The 25,016-nt window shown below is 46.6% G+C and overlaps 1 protein-coding gene and 1 long non-coding RNA gene across 7 annotated transcripts in view; one reads left to right on the top strand and one right to left on the bottom strand.

Moving 5' to 3' along the window:
• DIS3L2 (DIS3 like 3'-5' exoribonuclease 2) overlaps nucleotides 1–25,016 on the bottom strand; it is a 361,340-nt gene that overhangs the window by 43,748 nt on the left and 292,576 nt on the right. For all 6 annotated transcript variants that reach the window (XM_070774030.1, XM_070774044.1, XM_070774047.1 and 3 more), the window contains one exon: nucleotides 2,937–3,016. In XM_070774030.1, the coding sequence (XP_070630131.1) occupies nucleotides 2,937–3,016 (80 nt within the window). The remainder of the gene's footprint in view (nucleotides 1–2,936; nucleotides 3,017–25,016) is intronic.
• Nucleotides 15,926–18,391, top strand: LOC139177631 (uncharacterized). The gene is made up of 2 exons (XR_011562176.1): nucleotides 15,926–16,297; nucleotides 17,956–18,391. It is a non-coding gene; the product is annotated as an uncharacterized lncRNA (long non-coding RNA).

The raw sequence follows: 25,016 nt of genomic DNA, 5'->3' as shown, positions 1-25,016 counted from the left end.
CCTAAACACCACTGTTGAGATTCAGGCAGTCGAGGAATTGTCCCTGAAAGTGAACAGAGAAACACAGACAGGGCAGAGCCAGGGGAGAGAGGAGAATGTCTCAGCCAAGCTCAGGGGGGTCTCCACACTTGACTTCAAGGTCACAGCGGGGAGAAGAGTCTAGTCTGCCTTCAGACAGAGTGCTCACGGCTGAGGCCTGCAAGAGGCATGTGCACCAGCCTCTGCCCCAGTCAGTACTCTGCAAGCTGCAGCCGTAGCTCATGAAGGCAGCCCTGCTGGCACTGGGAAAACAGAAGGGAAGTCACGAGATGATTTTTCTGTTTGGGAAGGAGAGGCCATCAACACTTACTGCAGGCATTCTATGCGCTAGGCGGGCTACAATGTCACCCCACTGAATCCCCAAGACAATCATATCAGAAAAGTATCATTAATCCCATTGCTCTTAAGAGATAAAAAAAACTTGAGGCTCAGGGAGGCTAGAAAACTTATCCACAGGTTGAGAATGAACCCCAAGTCTGCCTCTAAGAGGAGCAATAGAAAACTGCAGAGGGGGCCACCGAGGCATCTGTCACACTTCCTGAGATCATGGCTCCTACCCAGTTTCCTACACAAAGGCTTTCTCTTACAGGTCTTCAGTCAAAGCTTATCAATACTCACAACTCCTACATTCTCTCCTACATTGCTTTGTCTGATAACATGCTAGTTATCAGAATTGGGGATTAGGCCAATGTAAGTTGTTGTCACCAGACCTCTGAACTGCTCAGACACGGACTTCAAGCTACTGCCCTTCTCCCACTGAACAGAAACTCTGCCAACCTTATTTCCAAAGAGCAGAGAGTCAGGCCATGAACCTGACACCATTGTGTTTCTGGGGCCACAATCTGTCATGTGAATGGCTGCCTTCTCACACAATGGCCTAGAAATCCTGCAACTGTTTTCCAGAAACAGAGCCATCCAATAAGAGTGATGGTGTTAAAGGATGCTTGGTCAACTTTCCTGAATGACTGATTTGGTGGGAATTGCGGGTACAAGATAGCTTAGGATAGCATTCGCCTAAGGATAAATTACAAAGACGAGTAACACTTTGAAAGTAATCTGAATGGAGATTTGGTCTTGAAGGCACTCAGTAACCCATCTGCCACCAATAACAGAGCAAGAGTTCTTGAGGAAGATGCAAGTTTTCTTCTAGAAAGTTCCACTGGCATGTGCCTATTTGACCCAAAACTAACCGGTTTGGGTTCTTGTCATCACTGAGTAGCACCTTGGGACATCAGTTGTCTTTCATCTATTTTCTTCCCAGAGTTAATGTGATAATGTTGACTCTGCCTCACTCAGCTGTGGCAAGTGACCTTAAACAAGTTACTTACATTCCCTAGACCTCAGTTTCTGCAAATACAATAGTAATAGAAGAAAATTCTTCAGGTTATCATGAGAATTAAGTGGGATAACACTTAATTACAGTACTATCCCTCGACTAGTCCGTTTAGTCACAGCTATGGTTTTTCTAGTAGTCATGTATGGATGTGAGAATTGGACCATAAAGAAAGCTGAGCATCGAAGAATTGATGCTTTTGAACTGTGGTGTTGGATAAGACTCTTGAGAGTCCCTTGGACTGCAAAGATATCCAACCAGTCCATCCTAAAGGAGATCAGTCCTGGGTGTTCATTGGAAGGACTGATGTTGAAGCTGAAACTCCACTACTTTGGCCACCTGATGCAAAGAGCTGACTCACTGGAAAAGACTCTGGTGCTGGGAAAGATTGAGGGCAGGAGGAGAAGGGGATGACAGAGGATGAGATGGTTGGACGGCATCACCGACTCAATGGACATGAGTTTGAGTAAACTCTGGGAGTTGGTGATGGACAGGGAAGCCTGGCGTGCTGCAGTCCATGGAGTCGCAAAGAGTCAGACACAACTGAGTGACGAAATTGAACTGACTGATCCCTCGTCCGTGATACACACAGTAGGTGCTCAATGGTAGCTGCCTTCGCCATTCATCACACTCATTGTCTTCTTCAGGGCACACCCCTCACCTCACTCATCACCACTTTCACTGTCCCACAGACAAACACACGCAGTCAAGGAGGCAGTCTGTGATGAAGAAAAGAAGTGTATAAAACTATGCCAGGAGCCATCTTTGGACAAGGTCACAAACTTAAACCTCAGTAGGTACCCATGAATGGCCCATCTCTAAAATTCCCAAGGTAAGGAGGAGGGATACATTGGGAGATTGGGATTGACATACCCACACTACTATATATAAAATAGACAAGAAAGTACTATATAGCACAGGGAACTCCGCTCATTACTCCGTCATGACCTATATGGGAAAAGAATCTAAAAAAAGAGTGGATGTATGTATATGGAAAACTGATTCACTTTGTTGGACAGCAGAAACTAACACAACATTGTAAATCAACTATATTCCATTAAAAGTTATTTTAAAAAATTGAAAACAAATTCACAAGGCAGGCGGACTATCGCAACAAACTCCTATAAACAGTATAGTCAGACTGAACTACAACAAAAGGCACACAGTGAACCCAGTAAGCAAGCACATGATTAGAGATGAAGTAGGGGTGTGGGGTCAAGAAGAGCTGGAGCCTGGAAAGGAAGGTTCACTTTGGAATATATTGGGTTGGCTACAAACCTCGTTTGGGTCTTCCTGTAAGCCCTGCACTAATCTTTCAGCCAACCCAATACTTCTAATACATTACATCTGTTCTGACACAAGTATTTTCACACCCTATACAGAAGGGCAAAAGAGATTTTACAGGAGAAATACTTCTGTGCCAGCTCTTTTCTAGTACAGTCACAAAAAGTGTGACTGCCTCCCCGAGAATCTCTTAGTCAGGGAGGCCGCGTACACGGAAGCCCAGGGGTGCTACCTCCACAGGACAGGGTCAGGCGACAAACTTTCCCACAGAGTGGCTTACTTGTTGCTGTCTCGGTACTCGTAGACATGACATCCTTGAGGCAACCCAGTCTCGTGGTCCAGAGTGAAAGCCAGCTTTAGCTGCATAAGGAGAGAAGAGAAAAACGAGTACGTTTTAGGCAGTGTGCTCTGTTCATTCTGACAGCTGAAATGAAAAACAAGAAAACAAGCAAAATCACTTTCCCTCAAGAGGATGTGTTGTGGAGAACCTAGCCTGCCCGCCCCAGGAAGAGCCTGCACCTTACAGGGACACGGGTGTCAAGAACTGTCACCAGGACTCAAGTTCTCCATTCGGTGAGCAACCAACTTTTATTAAGGCCCCTACTTGGTGACAGACCCTGAGTGAGCTAATGGGGAAAGAGCAGAGAAGAGTAGCAGAGAGGATCCTATGGTTTAGTAGGAGACAGACATCCATCACATAATCGTGCTGATGAATGGAAAAAACATTTATATACATATATAATATATATATATATAAAACTTTAAATAGGTTCTCTGAAGAAGGAAAAAAAAAAACCTCCTTTGTTTCTATAGGGGTAAATAACCTGACCTAGACTGGGAAAGTGCAAAGACAGGGTTACCTAGACAGTGGGAAGGATGGAGGGGAGAGAAGAGGGCCCTCATTGGCAGAGCCCTGGGTGCAAGACTTGCAGGAGCTGAAGGATGGATTGGGGGTGGGGGGCATATATTGGGCAATGATGCTAGAGAGGAAGGCCAGGGCAGGGTATGCAGGGCCTTCTCAGCCATGTTGGAATTTCTGACCTTTACCTTACTAGCAAAGGGAAGCCTCTGACATGTTTTAAGAAAGGGGTAGATGACACAACCAAAGTTATGTTTTAGCAGGATCTCTTTGTCTATTACAGAAAAGACCTTTGTCTATTAGAGAAAAGACCGCAGCAGGGAGAGCAGAAGTAGGAGACCCTGTGGCAGGCGACTGAGCAGTGGGGGTGAGTGGTGATGGGGCTGGGACCAGACGGCACGTGGGCGAGATGGAGAGAAACGGACAATGTGAGATCTCGAGTAAAGGTTCAGGAACAGAATGGACAGAATATGCTGATGGATTCAGTGCTGGAGAATGTGAGGACAGAAAACAGGAAGTTGAGGATGGTTCAGGTTTTTGATGTAAACAACCAGGCAGGTGGTGGTTCCACTGCTGAGCTGGAGGACTGAAAGCGGGGACGGGCAGACAGTCCAACGTCTGATTTTGGCCATGTTGACTTGGAGGCGCTCCTTAGCTTTTTCCTGATTAGGGAAGATCAGGAACAAGGATTCTGGTGATGATGTCTTGGTTTCTTTCCGGATTCTGAGAGGAGTGCTCAGGTGTGGCTGAGAAGCCGGAGCTTTGTGAGATGTGTCTGTCCTGCTGGGGCCCGGATGGTTAGGGCAGCTCTAACATTTCCAAATGCAGAGCTAGTTATCAGATTTACAAATTTCCTGGGTTTAAACATCACTAGGGAGGGAATTCCCTAGAGGTCCAGTGCTTAGGACTTGGTGATTTTACTGTGATGGTCTGGGGTTCAATCTAAGATCCTGCAAGCCACACAGTGTGGCCAAAATAGTTCAATTAAATTTTAAAAAATCACCAGGGAACTTTTTAACTAAAATTAACTGCACGTTAGGAGGATACATTATTATACCTTTTTTTCTCTTTTTTTACTGAAAGCTGCTGACACAACTACTGATGTGCATCATTAGATTCTGGATGCCTTTCCTCTTCCTTAGAGGGACATGAGCTTGTAGGAATGGCCTGTCCTCTCACTGACCCAGAAGAAAATACAAAAGCAGAAACAAGCCCTGCTTCACCGCATAGAGCCAGGAACTTCAAGTCAAAGGCATGTTTTCCCCACAGAGCACCGCTTGGATCTTCCCAGCCCTCGTTCAGTAAAACAGAAAACAGTTATTTACAAATATCTGTTAATTACAACCCCCTTTTTTTTCTTTACTTTCCTTTTTGTAGCTAAATTCAGGTCTCTATACATTTAGTCCATTTCAAAGTCTCTACTGTTTAGAAATTTTCAAAGCCTTCGATTCAGTGATTCAAGTTACAAATTTATGGCTTGGGAAAGTATCATAAATGTAGAGGAAAGAGGTTTCTTTTTTAAAAAACTATTTATTTCAGTATTATTTATTGGAAAGACTCCGAAAAACCAGAAATAGCAGAATAGTTAAATAAACCATACTAGAGTCAGGTGTAGAATAGCATATGGCTGTTAAATGGTTTATAAAGAATTTTTATTAACCTGGGAAAATATTTGGGTTAGATGAAAAGAAGCAAGATGCACATTTGATCAGTTCAGTTCAGTTCAGTTGCTCAGTTGTGTCCGACTCTTTGCGACCCCATGAATTGCCGCATGCCAGGTCTCCCTGTCTATCACTAACTCCCGGAGTTCACTCAAACTCACATCCATCAAGTCGGTGATGCCATCCAGCCATCTCACTCTCTCTCGTCCCCTTCTCCTCATGCCCCCAATCCCTCCCAGCATAAGGGTCTTTTCCAATGAGTCAACTCTTCGCATGAGGTGGCCAAAGTATTGGAGTTTCAGCTTCAACATCAGTCCTTCCAAAGAACACCCAGAATTGATCTCCTTTAGAATGGACTGGTTGGATCTCCTTGCACTCCAAAGGACTCTCAAGAGTCTTCTCCAACACCACAGTTCCAAAGCATCAATTCTTCGGCGCTCAGCTTTCTTCACAGTCCAACTCTCACATCCATACATGACCACTGGAAAAACCATAGCCTTGACTAGACAGACCTTTGTTGGCAAAGTAATGTCTCTGCTTTTGAATATGCTATCTAGGTTACTCATAACTTTCCTTCCAAGGAGTAAGTGTCTTTTAATTTCATGGCTGCAATCACCATCTGCAGTGATTCTGGAGCCCAAAACAATAAAGTCTGACACTGTTTCCACTGTTTCCCCATCTATTTCCCATGAAGTGATGGGACCAGATGCCATGATCTTAGTTTTCTGAATGTTGAGCTTTAAGCCAACTTTTTCACTCTCCTCTTTCATTTTCATCAAGAGGCTTTTTAGTTCCTCTTCATTTTCTGCCATAAGGGTGGTGTCATCTGCATATCTGAGGTTATTGATATTTCTCCCAGCAATCTTGATTCCAGCTTGTGCTTCTTCCAGCCCAGCATTTCTCATGATGTACTCTGCATAGAAGTTAAATAAGCAGGGTGACAATATACAGCCTTGACGTACTCCTTTTCCTATTTGGAACCAGTCTGTTGTTCCATGTCCAGTTCTAACTGTTGCTTCCTGACCTGCATATAGGTTTCTCAAGAGGCAGGGCAGATGGTCTGGTATTCCCATCTCTTTCAGAATTTTCCACAGTTTATTGTGATCCACACAGTCAAAGGCTTTGGCATAGTCAATAAAGTGGAAGTAGATGTTTTTGTGGAACTCTTGCTTTTTTGATGATCCAGCGGATGTTGGCAATTTGATCTCTGGTTCCCCTGCCTTTTCTAAAATCAGCTTGAACATCTGGAAGTTCACGGTTCATGTATTGTTGAAGCCTGGCTTGGAGAATTTTGAGCACTACTTTACTAGCGTGTGAGATGAGTGCAATTGTGTGGTAGTTTGAGCAATCTTTGGCACTACTTTTCTTTGGGATTGGAATGAAAACTGACCTTTTCCAGTCCTGTGGCCACTGCTGAGTTTTCCAAATTTGCTGCCATATTGAGTGCAGCACTTTCACAGCATCATCTTTCAGGATTGGAAATAGCTCCACTGGAATTCCATCATCTCCACTAGCTTTGTTCATAGTGATGCTTCCTAAGGCCCACTTGACTTCACTTTCCAGGATGTCTGGCTCTAGGTGAGTGATCACACCATCGTGATTATCTTGATTGTGAAGATATTTTCTGTATAGTTCTTCTGTGTATTCTTGCCACCTCTTCTTAATGTCTTCTGCTTCTGTTAGGTCCATACCATTTCTGTCCTTTATTGAGCCTATCTTTGCATGAAATGTTCCCTTGGTATCTCTAATATTCTTGAAGAGATCTCTAGTCTTTCCCATTCTGTTGTTTTCCTCTATTTCTTTGCATTGATCTCTGAGGAAGACTTTCTTATCTCCTTGCTATTCTTTGGAACTCTGCATTCAGATGCTTATATCTTTCCTTTTCTCCTTTGCTTTTTGCTTCTCTTCTTTTCACAGCTATTTGTAAGGCCTCCTCAGACAGCCATTTTGCTCTTTTGCATTTCTTTTTCTTGGGGATGGTCTTGATCCGTCTCCTGTACAATGTCACAAACCTCCATCCATAGTTCATCAGGCACTCTATCTATCAGATCTAGTCCCTTAAATCTATTTCTCACTTCCACTGTATAATCATAAGGGATTTGACTTAGGTCATACCTGAATGGTCTAGTGATTTTCCCCACTTTCTTCAATTTAAGTCTGAATTTCGCAATAAGGAGTTCATGGTCTGAGCCAGTCAGCTCCCAGTCTTGTTTTTGCTGACTGTGTAGAGCTTCTCCATCTTTGGCTGCAAAGAATATAATCATATTTGATCACATACCCCAAAAAAGTACATTAAAAAAAGAAAAAAAAAAAAAAAAACCACAGATGGCATAGAAGACTGGAAGGAACAATGTCAAAATGGCAACAGCAATTGTTGTTGTCATTGTTCAGTTGCTCATTCATGTCCAACTCTTTGCAACCCCCAGGACTGCAGCATGCCAGGCTTCCCTGTCCTTCACCATTGCCAGGAGCTTGCTCACACTCATGTCCACTGAGTTGGTGATGCCCTCCAATCATCTTGAACTCTGTCATCCCTTTCTCTCCCTACCTTCTATCTTTCCTAACATCAGGGTCTTTTCCAATAAGTCGGCTCTTTTCATCAGGTAGCCAAAGTATCGGAGCTTCAGCTTCAGCATCAGTCCTTCCGATGAATATTCAGGGTTGATTTCCTTTAGGACTGACTGGTTTGATCTCCTTACTGTCCAAGAGACTCTCAAGACTGCAACAGTGATGGCTTGACTTTCTTTGCATTTTCTAAAGTCTTTATGAGAAACATGATGAGCTAAAATCTGTTGTCCTTAGTCACAGAGGAAAATTGGAAAACTTAATTCTTAATCCAAGTCTATGACCCAACCACTAATGCTGAAGAAGCTGAAGCTGAACGGTTCTATGATGACCAACAAAATCTTCTAGAACTAACACCAAAAAAAGATGTCCTTTTTATTATAGGGGACTGGAATGCAAAAGTAGGAAGTCAAGAGATACCTGGAGTAACAGGCAAGTTTGGCCTTGGAGTACAAAATGAAGCAGGGCAAAGGCTAATAGAGTTTTCCCAAGAGAATACATTGGTCATAGCAAACACCCTCTTCCAACAACACAAGCAACGACTCTACACATGGACATCACCAGATGGCCAATACAGAAAACAGATTGATTATATTCTTTGCAGCTGAAGATGGAGAAGCTCTCTACAGTCAGCAAAAACAAGACTGGGAGCTGACTGTGGCATAGATCATGAACTCCTTATTGCAAAATTCAGACTTAAAGAAAGTAGGGAAAACCACCAGATCACTCAGTTCAGTTCAGTTCACTCAGCTGTGTCCGACTCTTTGCAACTCCATGAACTGCAGCACGTCAGGCCTCCTTGTCCATCACCAACTCCCGGAGCCTACCCAAACTCATGTCCATTGAGTCAGTGATGCCATCCAACCATTTCATCCTCTGTCGTTCCCTTTTCCTCCTGCCTTCAATCTTTCCCATCATCAGGGTCTTTTCCAGTGAGCCAGCTCTTTGCATCAGGTGGCCAAAGTATTGGAGTTTCAGCTTCAACATCAAACCTTCCAATGAACACCCAGGTCTGATCTCCTTTATGGACTGATTGGAGCTCCTTGCTCTCCAAGGGACTCTCAAGAGTCTTTTCCAACACCACAGTTCAAAAGCCTCAATTCTTTGGCGCTCAGCTTTCTTTATAGTCCAACTCTCAGATCCACATATGACTACTGGATTTGAAATCCCTTATGATTATACAGTGTAAGTGACAAATAGATTCAAGTTCAAGGAATTAGATCTGATAGAAAGAGTGCCTGAAGAACTATGGACAAAGGTTTGTGATACTGTACAGGAGGCAATGATCAAGACCATCCCTAAGAAAAAGAAATGCAAAAAGGCAAAATGGTTGTCTGAGGAGGTCTTACAAATAGCTGAGAAAAGAAGAGAAGCTAAAGGAAAAGGAGAAAAGGAAAGATATACCAGTCTGAATGCAGAGTTCCAAAGACTAGCAAGGAGAGATAAGAAAGCCTTCCTCAGAGATCAGTGCAAAGAAATAGAGGAAAACAACAGAATGGGAAAGACTAGAGATCTCTTCAAGAAAGTTAGAGATACCAAGGAAACATTTCATGCAAAGATGGGCTCAATAAAGGACAGAAATGGTATGTACCTGACAGAAGCAGAAGACATTAAGAAGAGGTGGCAAGAATACACAGAAGAACTGTACAAAAAAGATCTTCACGACCCAGATAATCACGATGGTGTGATCACTCACCTAGAGCCAGACATCCTGGAATGAGAAGTCAAGTGGGGCCTTAGGAAGCATCACTACGAACACAGCTAGTGGAGGTGATGGAATTCTAGCCGAGTTATTTTAAATCCTAAAAGATGATGCTGTGAAAGTGCTGCAGTCAATATGCCAGCAAATTTGGAAAACTCAGCATTGGCCACAGGATTGGAAAAGATCAGTTTTCATTTCAATCCCAAAGGAAGGCAATGCCAAAGAATGTTCAAGCTATTCCACAATTGCATTCATTTTACATGTTAGCAAAGTAGTACTCAAAATTCTCCAAGCCAGGCTTCAACAGTATGTGAACGATGAACTTCCAGATGTTCAAGCTGGATTTAGAAAAGGCAGAGGAACCAGAGACCAAATTGCCAACATCTGTAGGATCACAGAAAAAGCAAGAGAATTCCAGAAAAACATCTACTTCCACTTTATTGACTACGCCAAAGCCTTTGACTGTATGGATCACAACAAACTCTGGAAAATTCTTAAAGAGATGGGAATACCAAACCACCTTACCTGCTTCCTGAGAAATCTGTATGCAGGTCAAAGCAACAGTTAGAACAAGACATGGAACAACTAACTGGTTCCAAATTGGGAAAGGAGTACGTCAAGGCTATATATTGCCACCCTGCTTATTTAACTTACATGCAGAGTACATCATGAGAAATGCAGGGCTGGATGAAACACGAGCCCTTGATTCCAGGGCTAGAATCAAGATTGCTGGGAGAAATATCAATAACCTCAGATATACAGATGACATCACCCTTATGGAAGAAAGTGAAGAGGAACTGAAGAGCCTCTTGATGAAAGTGAAAGAGGAGAGTGAAAAGGCTGGCTCAAAATTCAACATTCAAAAAATGAAGATCATGGCATCTGGTCCCATAACTTCATGGAAAATAGATAGGGAAACAGTGAGAGACTTTATTTTGGGGGGGCTCCAAAATCACTGCAGATGGTGACTGCAGCCTTGAAATTAAAAGATTCTTGCTCATTGGAAGAAAATCTATGACCAATCTAGACAGCACATTAAAAAGCAGAGACATTAGTTTGCCAACAAAGGCCCATCTAGTCATGGCTATGGTTTTTCCAGTAGTCGTGTGTGGATGTGAGAGTTGGACTATAAAGAAAGCTGAGCGCCAATGAATGGTGCTTTTGAATTGTGGTGTTGGAGAAGACTCTTGAGAGTCCCTTGGACTGCAAGGAGATCAAACAAGTCAATCCTAAAGGAAATGAGTCCTGAATATTCATTGGAAGAACTGATGCTGAAACTGAAACTCCAATACTTTGGCCACCTGATGCAAAGAACTGACTCCTTGGAAAATACCCTGATGCTGGGAAAGATTGAAGGCAGGAGGAGAGGTGGATGACAGAGGGTGAGACAGTTGGACACAAATATAAGCAAGCTCTGGGAGTTGGTGATAAGACAGGGAAGCCTGGTGTGCTGTAGTCCATGGGGTCGCAGAGTTGGACATGACTGAGCAACTGAACTGAACTGAATTCTTAATTAACAAACTATTTATCTACAATTCAACAATATGGTGAGGACTTCATGGTCCAGTGGTTAAGAATCCACCTGCCAATGCAGAGCCCATAGGTCTGATCCCTCATCGGGGAAGAATCCACATGCTGAGGAGCAACTAAGCCTGTGTGCCACAACTACCAATGCCCAAGCACTCTAAAGCCCATGCTCTGCAAATAAGAGAAGGCACTGCTCTGCACTGTAACTAGAGAGTAGCCCCCAGGTGCCTCAACTAGAGAAAGGCTGTGTGCAGCAATGAAGATGCAGGACAGCCAAAATTAAAAAAAAAAAGAACAAACTCAATATGGTGAGTGAGTAGAGGTGGTGAGGGGGAGGAGGGAGAGGAGACAGGGACAGAAGAGCACATATATTTATTGAATGGAGAGCTCCTATTTATTGAAATGCTACCAAGTAAAGGCCTTTCTTTATGCTGATCACAACTATTTGAAATCAGTATTACTATTTCCTTTTAACAGGTGAGGAACTTGTGATGGAGAAAGGTAAGTTGTCAAACCATAATTAGGATTTCAGCCAAAACCTATGTTCTTTCCACCTTACCAGAATTATAGGACTTGGTGATGGCCTGGATGTAAACTGAGAGGGAGGTGGCAAAGACAACATCTGAGGTTCTTGGCTGTGGACAGTAGGGTAGGTGGTGTTGCTGTGATGTGTGCTTAGTCGCTCAGCTGTGTCCGACCCCATGGACTGCAGGCTCCTCTGTCCATGGGGATTCTCCAGACAGGAACACTGGAGTGGGTAGCCATGCCCTCCTCCAGGGGATCTCCCAACCCAGGGATCAACTTTTGGTCTCCCTCACTGCAGGTGGATTCTTTGCCATCTGAGCCACCAGGGAAGCCCAAGAATACTGGAGTGGGTAGCCGTTCCCTTCTCCAGTGAATCTTCCCGACCCAGGAACTGAACCAGGGTCTCCTGCATGGCAGGCAGATTCTTTACCAGCTGAGCCACCAGGGAAGCCCAGATTGTGTTGCTAGTTACTGTGACAAGGAGGAATAACTGGGTGAGGAGTGCTGATTTTAAGGTCCCTAAGAGGGATCTTAGTGGAGATGACCAGGATGAACTACATAAGTGATTCTGAATTTTATAAGCAAGACTGTTATCTGGAGTTTCATATTTGGGAAGCTTTGGGTGGAAAGGAAGATGGCACCAAAGCCACGAGACTGTCCCAAGAGCGTATGTGGAGTAAAAATGAGGTTTTTGACAGCACAACTGTATTTGACAGCTGGACAATGGAGACTGAGGATGGGTAGCCTTGAGTTCTGAATTATAATGTCACAGAAGCCAAGGTGGCACATATCTTAAGAGGGGAGCAGTCAGAAGCATCAAATCCTGCTAAGAGGTCAAGGAAGAAGGAACATGCCAAGAGCTTGTTGGATTTAGCAACAAGAACTCTCAGGACATTTTGGACAAGCTGACTTTGGTGGGAGCAGAGACCAGGGTGTGATAGGTTGAAAGATGAGTAAGTAGCATGTGCGGAAATGGGGATCTTGAGTGTGTTAACTCAGCACATTCGAGAGTGGCAGGGAAGACCCAAGACTAATGGAATGGAATGGGGTTGAATAATAGGAGATAGAATCGAAGATGAGTGTATGGTAAGATGACAGGGACTTGTGTATTGTAAGATGACAGGGATCTTCAAGACCCAGATAATCACGATGGTGTGATCACTCACCTAGAGCCAGACATCCTGGAATGCGAAGTCAAGTGGGCCTTAGGAAGCATCACTACAAACAAAGCCAGTGGAGGTGATGGAATTCCAGTTGAGCCATTTCAAATTCTAAAAGATGATGCTGTGAAAGTGCTACAGTCAATATGCCAGCAAATTTGGAAAACTCAGCAGTGGCCATAGGACTGGAAAAGGTCAGTTTTCATTCCAATCCCAAAGAAAGGCAATGCCAAAGAATGCTCAAACTACTGCACAATTGCACTCATCTCACACGCTAGGAAAGTAATGCTCAAAATTCTCCAAGCCAGGCTTCAACAATACATGAACCATGAACTTCCAGATGTTCAAGCTGGTTTTAGAAAAGGCAGGGGAACCAGAGATCAAATTGCCAACATCTGCTGGATCATGGAAAAAGCAAGAGTTCCAGAAAAACATCTACTTCCGCTTTATTGACTATGCCAAAGCCTTTGACTGTGTGGATCACAATAAACTGTGGAAAATTCTGAAAGAGATGGGAATACCAGACCACCTGCCCTGCCTCTTGAGAAACCTATATGCAGGTCAGGAAGCAACAGTTAGAACTGGACATGGAACAACAGACTGGTTCCAAATAGGAAAAGGAGTACGTCAAGGCTGTATACTGTCACCCTGCTTATTTAACTTCTATGCAGAGTACATCATGAGAAACGCTGGGCTGGATGAAGCACAAGCTGGAATCATGACTGCTGGGAGAAATCTCAATAACCTCAGATATGCAGATTACACCACCACTACGGCAGGAAGTGAAGAAGAACTAGAGTCTCTTGATGAAAGTGAAAGAGGAGAGTGAAAAAGTTGGCTTAAAGCTCAACATTCAGAAAACAAAGATCATGGCATCTGTTCCCTTCATTTCATGGCCAATAGATGGAGAAACAGTGGAAACAGTGTCAGACTTTATTTTCTGGGGCTCCAAAATTACTGCAGATGGTGACTGCAGCCATGAAATTAAAACACGCTTACTCCTTGGAAGAAAGTTATGACCAACCTAGACAGCATATTAAAAAGCAGAGACATTACTTTGCCAACAAAGGTCCGTCTAGTCAAGGCTATGGTTTTTCCAGTGGTCAGGTATGGATGTTAGAGTTGGACTATAAAGAAAGCTGAGCACGGAACAATTAATGCTTTTGAACTGTGGTGTTGGAGAAGACTCTTGGGAGTCCTTTGGACTGCAAGGAGATCCAACCAGCCCATCTTAAAGGAAATCAGTCCTGAATGTTCATTGAAAGGACTGATGTTGAAGCTGAAACTCCAATACTTTGGCCACCTGATGCGAAGAGCTGACGCATTGGAAAAGACCCTGATGCTGGGAAAGATTGAAGGCAGGATGAGAAGGGGACGACAGAGGATGAAATGGATGGCATCACCAACTCAATGGACATGAATTATGAGTAAACTCTGGGAGTTGGTGATAAGACAGGGAAGCCTGGTGTGCTGCAGTCCATGGAGTCACAAAGAGTTGGACATGACTGAACTGAACTGAACTGAACTGGATGAGGGAGTGGGAGGGACTGGGGGCTGTGGTCAGAGAGTAGGTTGTATATGATCTTGGAGACGGAACAGTCAATCACAAGATCGAAAGAAAGGTCAAGAAATGGAGAGTCCGGGGTTGAGGGGGTGGGGGGTGGGGTCCTCCGTGAGAGGTCAGATATCAATTCAGGATGATGATACACTGTTTCCCAGATAAACCAATTCACAAGGCGTGTCCTGCAGGTGTTCAGGTTGTGTGGGTGTGTGTAGGCACCTACTGTGTGAACAGTTCTACATGAATGCATCAGTCCAACTGGTTCCTCTATACATGAATGAATCAGTCCAACTGGTCCCTCTGCAGATGTAAGAGCATGTCCAGCAGTCACTTTCTCTTTCCTCACGAGACTCTAGCTTCATTCAGCTACACTCTCCTGCCCCAGGCCAGCGGATTCAGAGGGAATCAGATCCAGTCTCCAGGGCTGGACCTGGCGGTTCTAAGGTGACCTCACACATCTTCCAGTAACTGATCAGGAACCTAAGCCAGTCAGTGCATGGCATTTCCTGGCCCTAGGAATGGGTTCAGGAACGGACATGTGATCCAGTGGAGGCCAATGTTTGCTGGGTGCTTCTGAGCGCGAGGGCCAGAACTGTTGCAACTTGCTTGCTACCAGCCCGAGGAGGAAGCCAACTCAGGAAGGAAGCAGACTCAAAAGACCTGAGAAGAGCAGAGCCAGGGCCTCGACAAGAGCCGAGCCTGCTCCCTGCCAGCCTCCCGGGCCTCGGCTGCTCTTTGTAACCGCTCATTATTTCTCTGGAGGACACCGACACACTCCACTTCCTTGGCTCCGCTTGCTCTAATCCACTCTCCATAACACAGCTGAGTCATCCTTCTAAACACAAGCCTGATGACATGGCCCTCTGTAAGGACCTTTGATGGCTTCTCCTGCTGTCTATACATCGAAAGTACAGAAATGAATGAAACACAGTCCAGTCCTTCTGCAGGTTGGTTGCCGCATAATCGAACGTGGACTGCGACCGAGGGTCGAGTGAGGTGGCAAGTGCTGAAGTGGGTGCGCCCACCAGGGAGGGCCTCAGGGGAGACGAGGAAGTCTTGGAGGAAAAGCTCGAGTCAGCCTGATGGGAAGAGCACCCTGGCCTCCTCCTGCCAGAAGGCTCCACGCTCTCCTTCCACACCACACTGCTCACTGCGAGCCTGGACAGTGCCAGGCACGTCAGACTTCCAGGCCCTTCCATGTGCTTCTGGAGGAGTCCTTCTGGTCTGTCCCAGCAAGATCTCAAGCATCCTTCGAGATTCTCTCTGTAAGAGTGGATCTTCCAATTCCCTCCTCGGGGGACTGGAGGCATGGCTGCTCTTCCCCAGGGCGTCCAAGGGATCAGGAGTGGGAGCTTCACCAGGTACCCTGGGCACTCGGTGCCCTAGCTCTGTCCACAGCAGGTGCCCAAAGCCTGGTGTTGAGCTGAACTGCAGAGCAGAGGTTCAGAGCATCTTGTTTACCTGTCAACCACAAACTGCTCAGGTCATTTCATTTACAGACACAGAATCACACCCCCTGTAGGCTCCTGAAGTCACCCCACTTTATGGAGTTTGCAAGTCCTCACTTCTGTAAAGAGAGCCTGTGCCCGTCTGCCTGCCTTTGGTCACTGTACCTCCAGACTGCCAGCAGCGGCTCAAGTCCTTCCAGTGCCTAGGGGCTCCCATCTCACAGCGCCTCTGAAGAGGCGCTCAGTCCATTGCTCCACAATACTTACAGAAGACGCTTCACGAGCTGAGCGTGGTGAAGAAACAGGCAGGCCTAGAGCCCACTCTCTGTGCCAGTGCTGGCTCTAATCAGGGCCCGTCCACCAAGTGGCTCGGCTTGGGCCGCTGGCCTGCCAGGATGACAGCTGCTCCGAGACGTCATGCGGTCCGGCCTTCCCTTTCCAGAAGCAGTGCCATGTCAAGCAGAAGAGCCCGCTATGAGTCAACCTTCTCCCTGGGAGGACAGTTTCCAACTGCACGACATTCCTGTACTGCGTACGGAGGGAAGGCAGCAAAGGAACCACGAGAAAGTGACAAGGCTGCTCTGTCGACTTCCATCAGCAGAGGAGGGAGGCTTTAAATGGGTCTGCTTAGAGGTAAGGTTTTCTTTTGGACAAAGGACGAGCCAGTCTCTCTAGCAGGAAGAGAAGAGCCTATGGCGCCCAGGGGCTCAGGCTGGACCCCAGAGGAGGGCAGAGACTCCTGTTGGGACCCTTCTGACCTTGCCCGCCTGCTTCAGGGTGGGCCCTGGGAAAACCAGCACTGTGGGTGATCTGAAGGAGCTGCGGTGAGCAAAAGAGGCTGGAGGCCTCCCCCACAGACTGTGGGAATGTGGGGTGCAGGCCCTGTTGGAGTTGTTGGGCCTGCGAAGGTCCTCCTTCAGCCCCCTCAGGTCTTGGCAAGCAAGAGGACAGGGCCATCTTCCCAGCTGGTGCAATAGGTGAGCATTAAGACTAACTGACTCTGGACTGAGGCAGGCTTCCTCAGGGCTCTCAGACACCACTTGAGGAAGGGCCTTCGGGTGAATCTCAGGGGAAGAACAAATGCCCCAGGCCAAGCAGCAGAGGGGTCCACGGAGTCATTTAATGTAACCATGAAAAGAAAGAGACCTTTCTTTGTACATCAGGCCAGGGAAGTCAACGGGCTGGATTACATTCATGAGAATAACTGGAAGAGAGGAATGGGACTGGACAACAAAGACGGCTGAGGGTGGCTTGTGAGATGTTCCCCCAGGCTGATGAGCAAATTGGTCTTTAGTCCGCTCAGGTGCACAGCTGGCATTCCCAAACAGCCACACTCCTGGGGAACAGACACACAGGCCATGTGGTACTAAACTCCAAATGGCTAAGTAATATCTCAGAGACTCCAGTGCTTTTGAAAATGCTGGCCTGATCTAAGAAGGGTAAGAGACACATTAAGAAGTTTAGGAATGGCCTGTCTTGTCCAGAACCAAGGTGGCCTCTGATGGGCACCCAGCTCTCTTTCTGGCCATGGTCTGGATGGCACCTGCAGGCCATGCAGAAGAGAGCGGTTTCCCTCTCCGCAGGCTGCTCGGTGACTGAATAAGGGCGACCCCCATGACCCCACTCTGAGTTCCTCTCACAGGGGTGTAACAAGAGAGGTAGCTGGTGAAAGCAGAGTGCTGGATCTGGGGCCAGGACTGCTCTGGTTCAAACCAACATGGGTTCTGCAGGAGGCCTGCGAGCTTGCTTCAATCTGCTAGCTATTAGGACCAAAGTTCAAACGCAGGTCAGGGACCAGGCTGGGACACCTCCAGCCTCTCCATGGCCGACTTTTCCCTCACAGTCCAAGGGTCCTGCAGGGTGTCCAACTCTTCCTGAAGCCCAAAGTGGCAAATCCCATCACAGTTCAAACATCTCAGGTATGCTATTTATGGCACACTTAAAAAAGAATAGAAAAGCTACTTCTACCTGAGCCTCAGTTTTGCAAACTGAGAAAATCTTATTAGAAGGAAATCTTCACGTTCTCTCTGAGGTGATCGTTAGTTTTTCTTCTTTAGTTTTCATTGTTTGGTTTGGATTTCCTCAGCATTATTTCCTTTTTTTCCATCTCCTCTGTGCTTTCTTTTATAAGACAAAGATGCTGTGGACTTGGCTTTCACTTGGTTCACAGTGATTCTATGGCAATGTATTAAGTTTCTTTCTCCTAAGTCCACTGAAGTCTTTTTGGACTTGGAGAGAGCTTTTTAAGAAAGAACTTGCTCATTCAGCAGGATTTTCCTCCCCACCCCAAGCTCTGGTTCTGACCTGGAAAAAATAAGAGTGAGAAAGAGCAAGAGAATCCTGCAGTCCTGACGCTCAACGGCACAAACCACAAAAAAGAAGCTTGCTCCAGTAACGTAATCATGGAGGTTTCTGGCACCTTGGTCTTTCAAGAAAAATACATCCATCTGCTGGCACAGCGACCCATCAAACCAAATCCTGTTCAGCATGGAGTTCCCGATTCATTGGTGTTGGAAAGTCTACAGCGAGGCTGGCCGACCCCACTGGATGACGCCTCCCTGCAGCGGCGTCTATAAACCCCACAGCTGTGTTTTCACTTAAGGCCACTTCTCCTGACTCCATCGCACCTTGTTCCAGAGGCTCATTCTATCCTCATTAAGGTTCAAAATGACAGGTCAAGTCACACAGAGTGAAGTCAGAAAGAGAAAAATAAATATTGTATATTAACGTGTGTATGTGCAATTTGGAAAAAGGGTGTGTGAGTGAAAGCTGCTCAGTCGTGTCCAACTCTTTGTGACCCCATGGACTACAGCCCACCAGGCTCCTCTGTCCATGGAATTCTCCAAGAAATAATACTCAGATGGGTAGCCATTCCCTTTTCCAAGGGATTTTCCCTTTGACCTAGGGATTGAACCTGGGTCTCCTGCAATTCTTCACCATCTGAACCACCAGGGAAGCCCAAAGGGTATAGATGATCTTATTTGCAAAGCAGAAATGGAGACAAAGATGTAGAGAATAATCATATGAACACCAAGGCGGGAAAGGGTGGTGGGATGAATTGGGAGATTGGAATTGACATATATACACCATGTGTGTGTTCTCAGTCAGTCGTGTCCAACTCTTTGTGACCCCCTGGACTGTACCCCACCAGGCTCCTTTGTCCATGGGATTCTCCAGGCAAGAATACTGGAGTGAGTATTCTTGCCTGGAGAATATACTGGTTCCCCATTTCCTTCTCCAGGGGATCTTCCCAACCCAGGGGTTGAACCTGCATCTCTTGGGTCTCCTGCATTGGTAGGTGAACTCTTTTACCAGGCCACATATACACACTCCTGTGTATAAAATAGATAACTAATGAGAACCTACTGCACAGCACAAGGAACTCTACCCAGTGCTCTGTGTTGACCTAAATGGGAAGGAAATCCAAAACAGAGGGGATATATGTAAACATATACCCGACTCACTTTTGCTGTACGGCAGAAACTGACACAACATTGTAAAGCACTTATACTCCAATAAATATTCATTTAAGAGAATGACAAGTCAAAGATTCTCCAAAGCTGAGGTATTTTTACTTGCTCAGAAAAGCCGCCTGTCTCCACAGCTATGGTCAACCCATGGGGAGTAAGTAAGTGTTAGTCGCTCAGTCGTGCCCAACTCTTTGCGACCCCATGGACTGCAGCCCACCAGGCTCCTCTGTCCATGAGATTTTCCAGGCAAGGATACTGGAGTGGGGTGCCATTTCCTTCTCCAGGGGATCTTCCTGACCCAGGGATCGAATCCAGGTCTACTGCACTGCAGGCCGATTCTTTACCGACTGAGCTACAAAGGAAGCCCATGGGGAAGGGTGCTCTTATTTGGGAGTCACAGAGGCCAGACTGGTTGGTTCACTCTGGGTTTGCCTCAGTCAGCAAGCCAGTCCTGTCCGCCATGCGAGGGTTACCTCATGGCTCACCAGCCTGGCGAGGCCACTGGCACTCTGCCGGCCGTGACCCCATGGCACCTCTGCCTTTCTCACTGGATAAGACCAGCACAGAAGTGCTCACTGCCTTCCCCAGCACCTGGGCTGGCACAAAAGGCACTCCTCTGCCCCAGCCTTCCTGAGCAGGCCCTTCCCTGGTCACTGGGCCTCCTCTTAGGCTCCTCAAATCCCTGAGAAATATGACAACAGGGAACACAAAGCATGGGGAGCAAGTCTACAGCTGTCACACGCAGTCAGAGGTGGGGATGGTGTCACGAAGGTGCTCGACACCCCCACAGCAGGAGCTGGTTTGAGGGTCTTCATGGCCAAAGAGGGTGACTTGTGTTGGACATGACCAGATCAGAACCATCTCTGCTCAGCTCTAGGGCTCAAGCCAACCACTCTTTGGGATGGGAGCTGCCTGAAGCTGCTTCCACAGAGGAGTGCCCCTGTGGACGGTGGCGGGCTGCACGTGGCCCCTCCATGTGCATGGAGCTGGCTGTGCATTTTGGAGAGAGACTGTCTGGGTCCCTTGGCATTTAGAATATGTCATCAGTTCTGCGGCCTACCCATTTGCTTTCTAAAGCCTGTGGCTGACCCCAAACTGTGGAGAAAATCCCCTCAGCAGAGCCCCCACTTCGGCATCCTTGCTACCTAGTTTCTACCTCTGCATTTTAAATACTGAAACCAGGATATATGATCACAGGAATTCCTGATCACAGGAATTATGTTCACTCTTCTAGATGTCCTATTACTTCTGCCTCCTAAGGAGCCTAAGTGACAGGCTACCTGCTCACTCAGGGAAGTCGACTCAACTTTGCCCTTGAGTCAAGTTAGGCTGCAGGGAAGTGACATCTATAGATGACATGAGCTTGCTCACTTATCTGCCTTCTTCAAGCTGTGTTTTATCCAACTTTCATCTGAGTGTTTTTGTGAATAACCTTATCACACCTCCTTTCTTCATTGGCCGAACATGTAAAATCTGTCCACTACAATACATAAGGACCTGATACCAAGCCTCATGTGAAGAACTGCCTGTAGTGCCAGGAAAAGGGTCCCTTGACTTTTAATGAGATTTGTTCTAAGAAATAATGTTATGAAATCTCTCTTCTCCGCAAAGCAGGAAGCTACCTCTGCATTTCCGATACTGAAACCAGGAAACATGATGCCCGATCACAGGAATTACGCTCACTCTTCTAGATGTCCTATTACTCCTGCCTCCTCACCTTGGTTCTGATTTTCCATTTTTCTTTCTACTGTATTCATTTTACTGTGTATTCCATTTGTTGTAAGTCTCCTCAAATCTGTTTTGGAAACAGTTAAGAGTACACATAAATAAAATAAAAGCCAAACATACGTAAAAATAGGAGATCCGGGCAAGTTCGAATACAACTTGACTGAACAAGGATCATGATGGTAGGCACTCAGTTTGTGGAAGAAAGAAAACGGGACACGAGCCTCAGAGCCAGTGATCAAGCTGGCTCTATTCTTGAAAAAACAGGAGAGAACAGAATGATCTTCCAGGGAATTGGCCTCAGTTTCCAGGGACTTGAGGAGTTGCAGTTATATAACCCCACGCTGGAAGCCAGCAGCCCTGGCCTTGCCTCTGTTCCTCCCCAGACTCCGGGCTGGTGTGGGGTTTTGAAGGCCTTAGCCTTCCCACCTGTAAAATGGGGCTGAGTTCCTTTACGGTCATCCCCATGGTTTGTTTTATGGATGAATGTGAGATACTTTCCAGGTTTACTGGAAGAAAGCCATGGTAATAAATCCCTGCTAAATCTGTCAGAAGAGAAGCTCTGAAGATTTTAGGAGGCCCAGCGCTCACATTTTTAGATGTTTCATAAAGAGGCAGCAGAGAAGAATCCCCTTGCATCCTGGTGTCTTATGTGGCCAAGAGCAACTGTCAAAGTTCATGACTTGATTCCACACCACTGTGTTTCCTTCCACCCAGATGAGGCCAAGTGTCTGGACAACGTATTCCAGGACAACATTCTAAGGTCCCTTCTGGTCTGAGGGCTGCCAATCTGCCCCACTGTCCTGCTCCTGCCTTCACTACAGCAGTGGCTTAGCAGCGCCTCCTGGCAAAACCATCACTGTTCACAGCCATCCAGTCACAAATTGGCTATTGATCGGACAACACTTACTCTATTGCTCACAACAGCCTGAAAGGGACACCTAGGGGAACCATACCTGGGGCTACAGGAGCTCTCTATTCTCATCCAAAATAATGATTAGTGTCTTAAACAGGTTTTTCTTTTTGAACAATATATCACTCAAATAGGTACCATTCTATGGTAAAAACCAGAGAACAGATGAGCACTGTGATCTTTAAAGAAAATACAGAAAGTAGCTTATAGCTAGGATGATATACAAAGATTAAAAACATCTAAGGAGGTTAGGGGAGGATATTAGAAAGGGCTCGGATCCAGCAGAGCAAACTTTCTATTTGCCTTGCTAACTGAAAAATCAGCTTTGGTAATACAGAATCTTTGGATAATCTCGCAGAGTTGAAAATCGTTTTAAGAAACTAGACGTAATGTTCAATGTTAAAAAGAATAAGTTTCACAATAATCTTAAAGAAACAGTTTCAATGGGCAGAAATGTGTTTTCCCTCCAATGTTTGTGTAATCTCTCAAGGGGCTCTGGGCTGGAACTTGGGGGGCTGTCAGAGGCCCCCCACAGACTGCAGGGACCTTGGGGATCCTCTAGGATAACTGTCCAGAGCATTGGACAGGTTTTCTTTCCAGCACTCTTAAAAGGTCACCTTTAGCAGTGACCCTCCTGCCTGGGCACAGGCCTTATATTAGAAAGGAGTTCGTTTCACCTGTGAGTGGGGGTCCCTCTAAACAACAAGCAACACTGCAGAGAAGGAATGGGTACAGACACTTAAGAAGCTGGTTTCAAATCCTGGCTTTACTTCCTATGAGCAACTCGACCCCAGGCAAGTTACCTTACCTCTCTGGACCTCAGTTTCCTCCTCTGTAAAATGGGGACAATAACGGTACCTACTTCACAGGGTTGTGTGGAAATCACAGGAGAGAAAGCACATTAGAACAGTACCTGGCTATGGCAAAATAAATGTTCCTGATGTAATAAGGCTTAGAGTTATTCCTCATAATGAGTTGAGATCAAATTTAGAGGACAGCACACTGGAACAAGTGACTGGGGGAGACTCAACAGTTCCAGATGTGATCCCTCTAATACCAGAGGCATTTCCACAGTAAGAGGGTTCAATTTCTTAACTGGGGTGGTATTTGGGAAGCCCCTTCTCTGTGCGCAGGACATGCAGCAGGGGGGTACTCTGCAAGAGGACACACGCTTCGTGGCCTCCCTGTTGGCTTCAGGAGCCCTGCCAGCTCTTGCGGTGGCCGGGAGGCCGTGCTGCTGCGGGGTCGTCCGTCACAGGCAGCCCTACTGGACCGTGTCCCCGGTCTCCTGGGTTGCTCCCCACTGCAGCAGCAGGCAGGGAGGCCACGGTACCCCAACGCGAGGCTCGCGCCTCAACAGAAAAGCTCCCAAGGCCCCGCCAGGTTGGCAGATGTGTCTCAAGGTGGAGCTGCCCGGCATCTCTGCACCAGCAACAACTTGTCTGTTAATCCCTGCCTGGGAAGGGAAGAGGCCGCGACGACCTGCTAGAGCATGGCGGAGGCTGGCTTCTGACAGTCCGGATGTGGGAAAACTGCTTCTATCGTGGTCGGATTCTTCCCATTTATTCTCAAGTTCAAACATGTCTCCAGCTGTATATTTGTTTAACTCTCACACTGTCCAACTAGATTGTCAGCTGCAACAGAGACAGCCCCATCGATTTCTGCTTTTGATCCCCACAAACCTTAAAAAAAAAAAAAGAACTCCGAGAGGCTGTAGGGCTGTGCCATTAGCAGCAGAAATAAGAGGTCCCAATATTCAACCAGACACAGCACCGAGCACACCACATGTACAGGTTCTGTTACTGCCATTTCAGGCGAGGAAACCGAGGTGTAGAGAGGTTGAGTAGCTTGCCTACCCAGGGTCGGGTGCTGTATCAACCCACTTGGCAGAGCCAGAAAGGGACCCCAAACCCACCTAACTGCAGTCTGGGCAGTCCCGGGGGCCACACCTGCTATTCCTTCATCTGTGAAGAGGGCACTAAGCTGGATGCTGGGGCTCCAACCATGTTCTTCTCTCTTCTAGATTCCAAGAGACAGAGGACAGTAACTGGGGTTCAGAGCGTCAGTCTTGCAGGGCTCACTGGCAAAGGTCTGACCAAAGAACAACCAAAATTGAAGGCCAGTTGCCTTAGTGAGAAACTGTGCAGACCGTCCGCCCAGCTTCAGGTGGAGAAGCTGGACCACAGAAGGGAGACTCCTGGGTGGGCCTGCCAGAGGCCAGAGCCTGCTGGCAGACTGGGGGTGCCGGGTAAGCCCACTCAACTGAAGGCAAGGGAGAGAGAGCCACGTGGGCTGGCTCTGTTTCTCCAGTTCAATGCACTTGCCCTCTGATTGACACGGCTCAGTCGCACAGTTAGAAGAGCAAAACTGCAGCCAAGGGCTTTCCGGGTTTGCTAAAATGGGAAGTACCAGCCAGCTAGTCAAAACACTGAATAGCAGGAATGAAAAAAAAAAGAGCAACAACAAAAACTAAGATTAATACAGGATCTATTAGTATCCTACTGAAGAAATGTGTTGGGGACCCAGAGAGCCAGTCTCCATTATGTAGACCACGGGCTGTCCCTCACGTCATCTGTAAAGTGAAGGCCTCAGAAGAGAGACTGTCCTGGGCGCCTCTAGCCATGAACTTTACAGTTCTTTGGGCAACTACTTGCTAAACATGCTCCCTGTTCTGCTCAGCACCAGGCGAGGCACCCCAGGAGGCACAAGGGAAAAGGGCAGTCCAGGCTGGCAGAGGTGACCGAGTCACACTGACTCTAGCGCTGCTGGAGCTCAGAGAAGGGGCTGGTAGCGTGGCTGCATGGGAGAGAAAAGGCCTTGTGAGTCTGCAGGACACCCTGATTTGAGTGGGAGATTGCAGGGAAGGGGAGGAAACAGGACTTCGGCTCTGTCTGGGCGCAGACCACACAGGTCACATCCATCACTGTGTCCCCAAGAGTCTTCGACAAAGTAGGCACTCAAGAAATAAATGTTGGAAGAATAAGTGATCCAAACTAGAGAAATAAGAGAGAACATTCACTGTGAATACGTACAAGACTGGTCTGACTACGAAGCAGAGGGCACACCTGGGAACAGATCAAATCACGCTGATGATGGTAACAGGATGAACACGCACAGTAAATCCTTCTGTGCTAAACATGTGCACATTAATGTGTCCTCTTAGTGGATCTCTTAACAACCTCAGACGGTGAGTGCTGTGACCACCCAACTTTATGGCTGGGGACATGGAGGCTCACAGACACTG

The sequence above is a fragment of the Bos indicus genome, chromosome 2, assembly GCF_029378745.1.
Source record: "Bos indicus isolate NIAB-ARS_2022 breed Sahiwal x Tharparkar chromosome 2, NIAB-ARS_B.indTharparkar_mat_pri_1.0, whole genome shotgun sequence".
NCBI lineage: Eukaryota > Metazoa > Chordata > Mammalia > Artiodactyla > Bovidae > Bos > Bos indicus.
The sequence above is the reverse complement of the archived record's forward strand: the minus strand, read 5'-3'. Positions and strand labels throughout refer to the sequence as shown.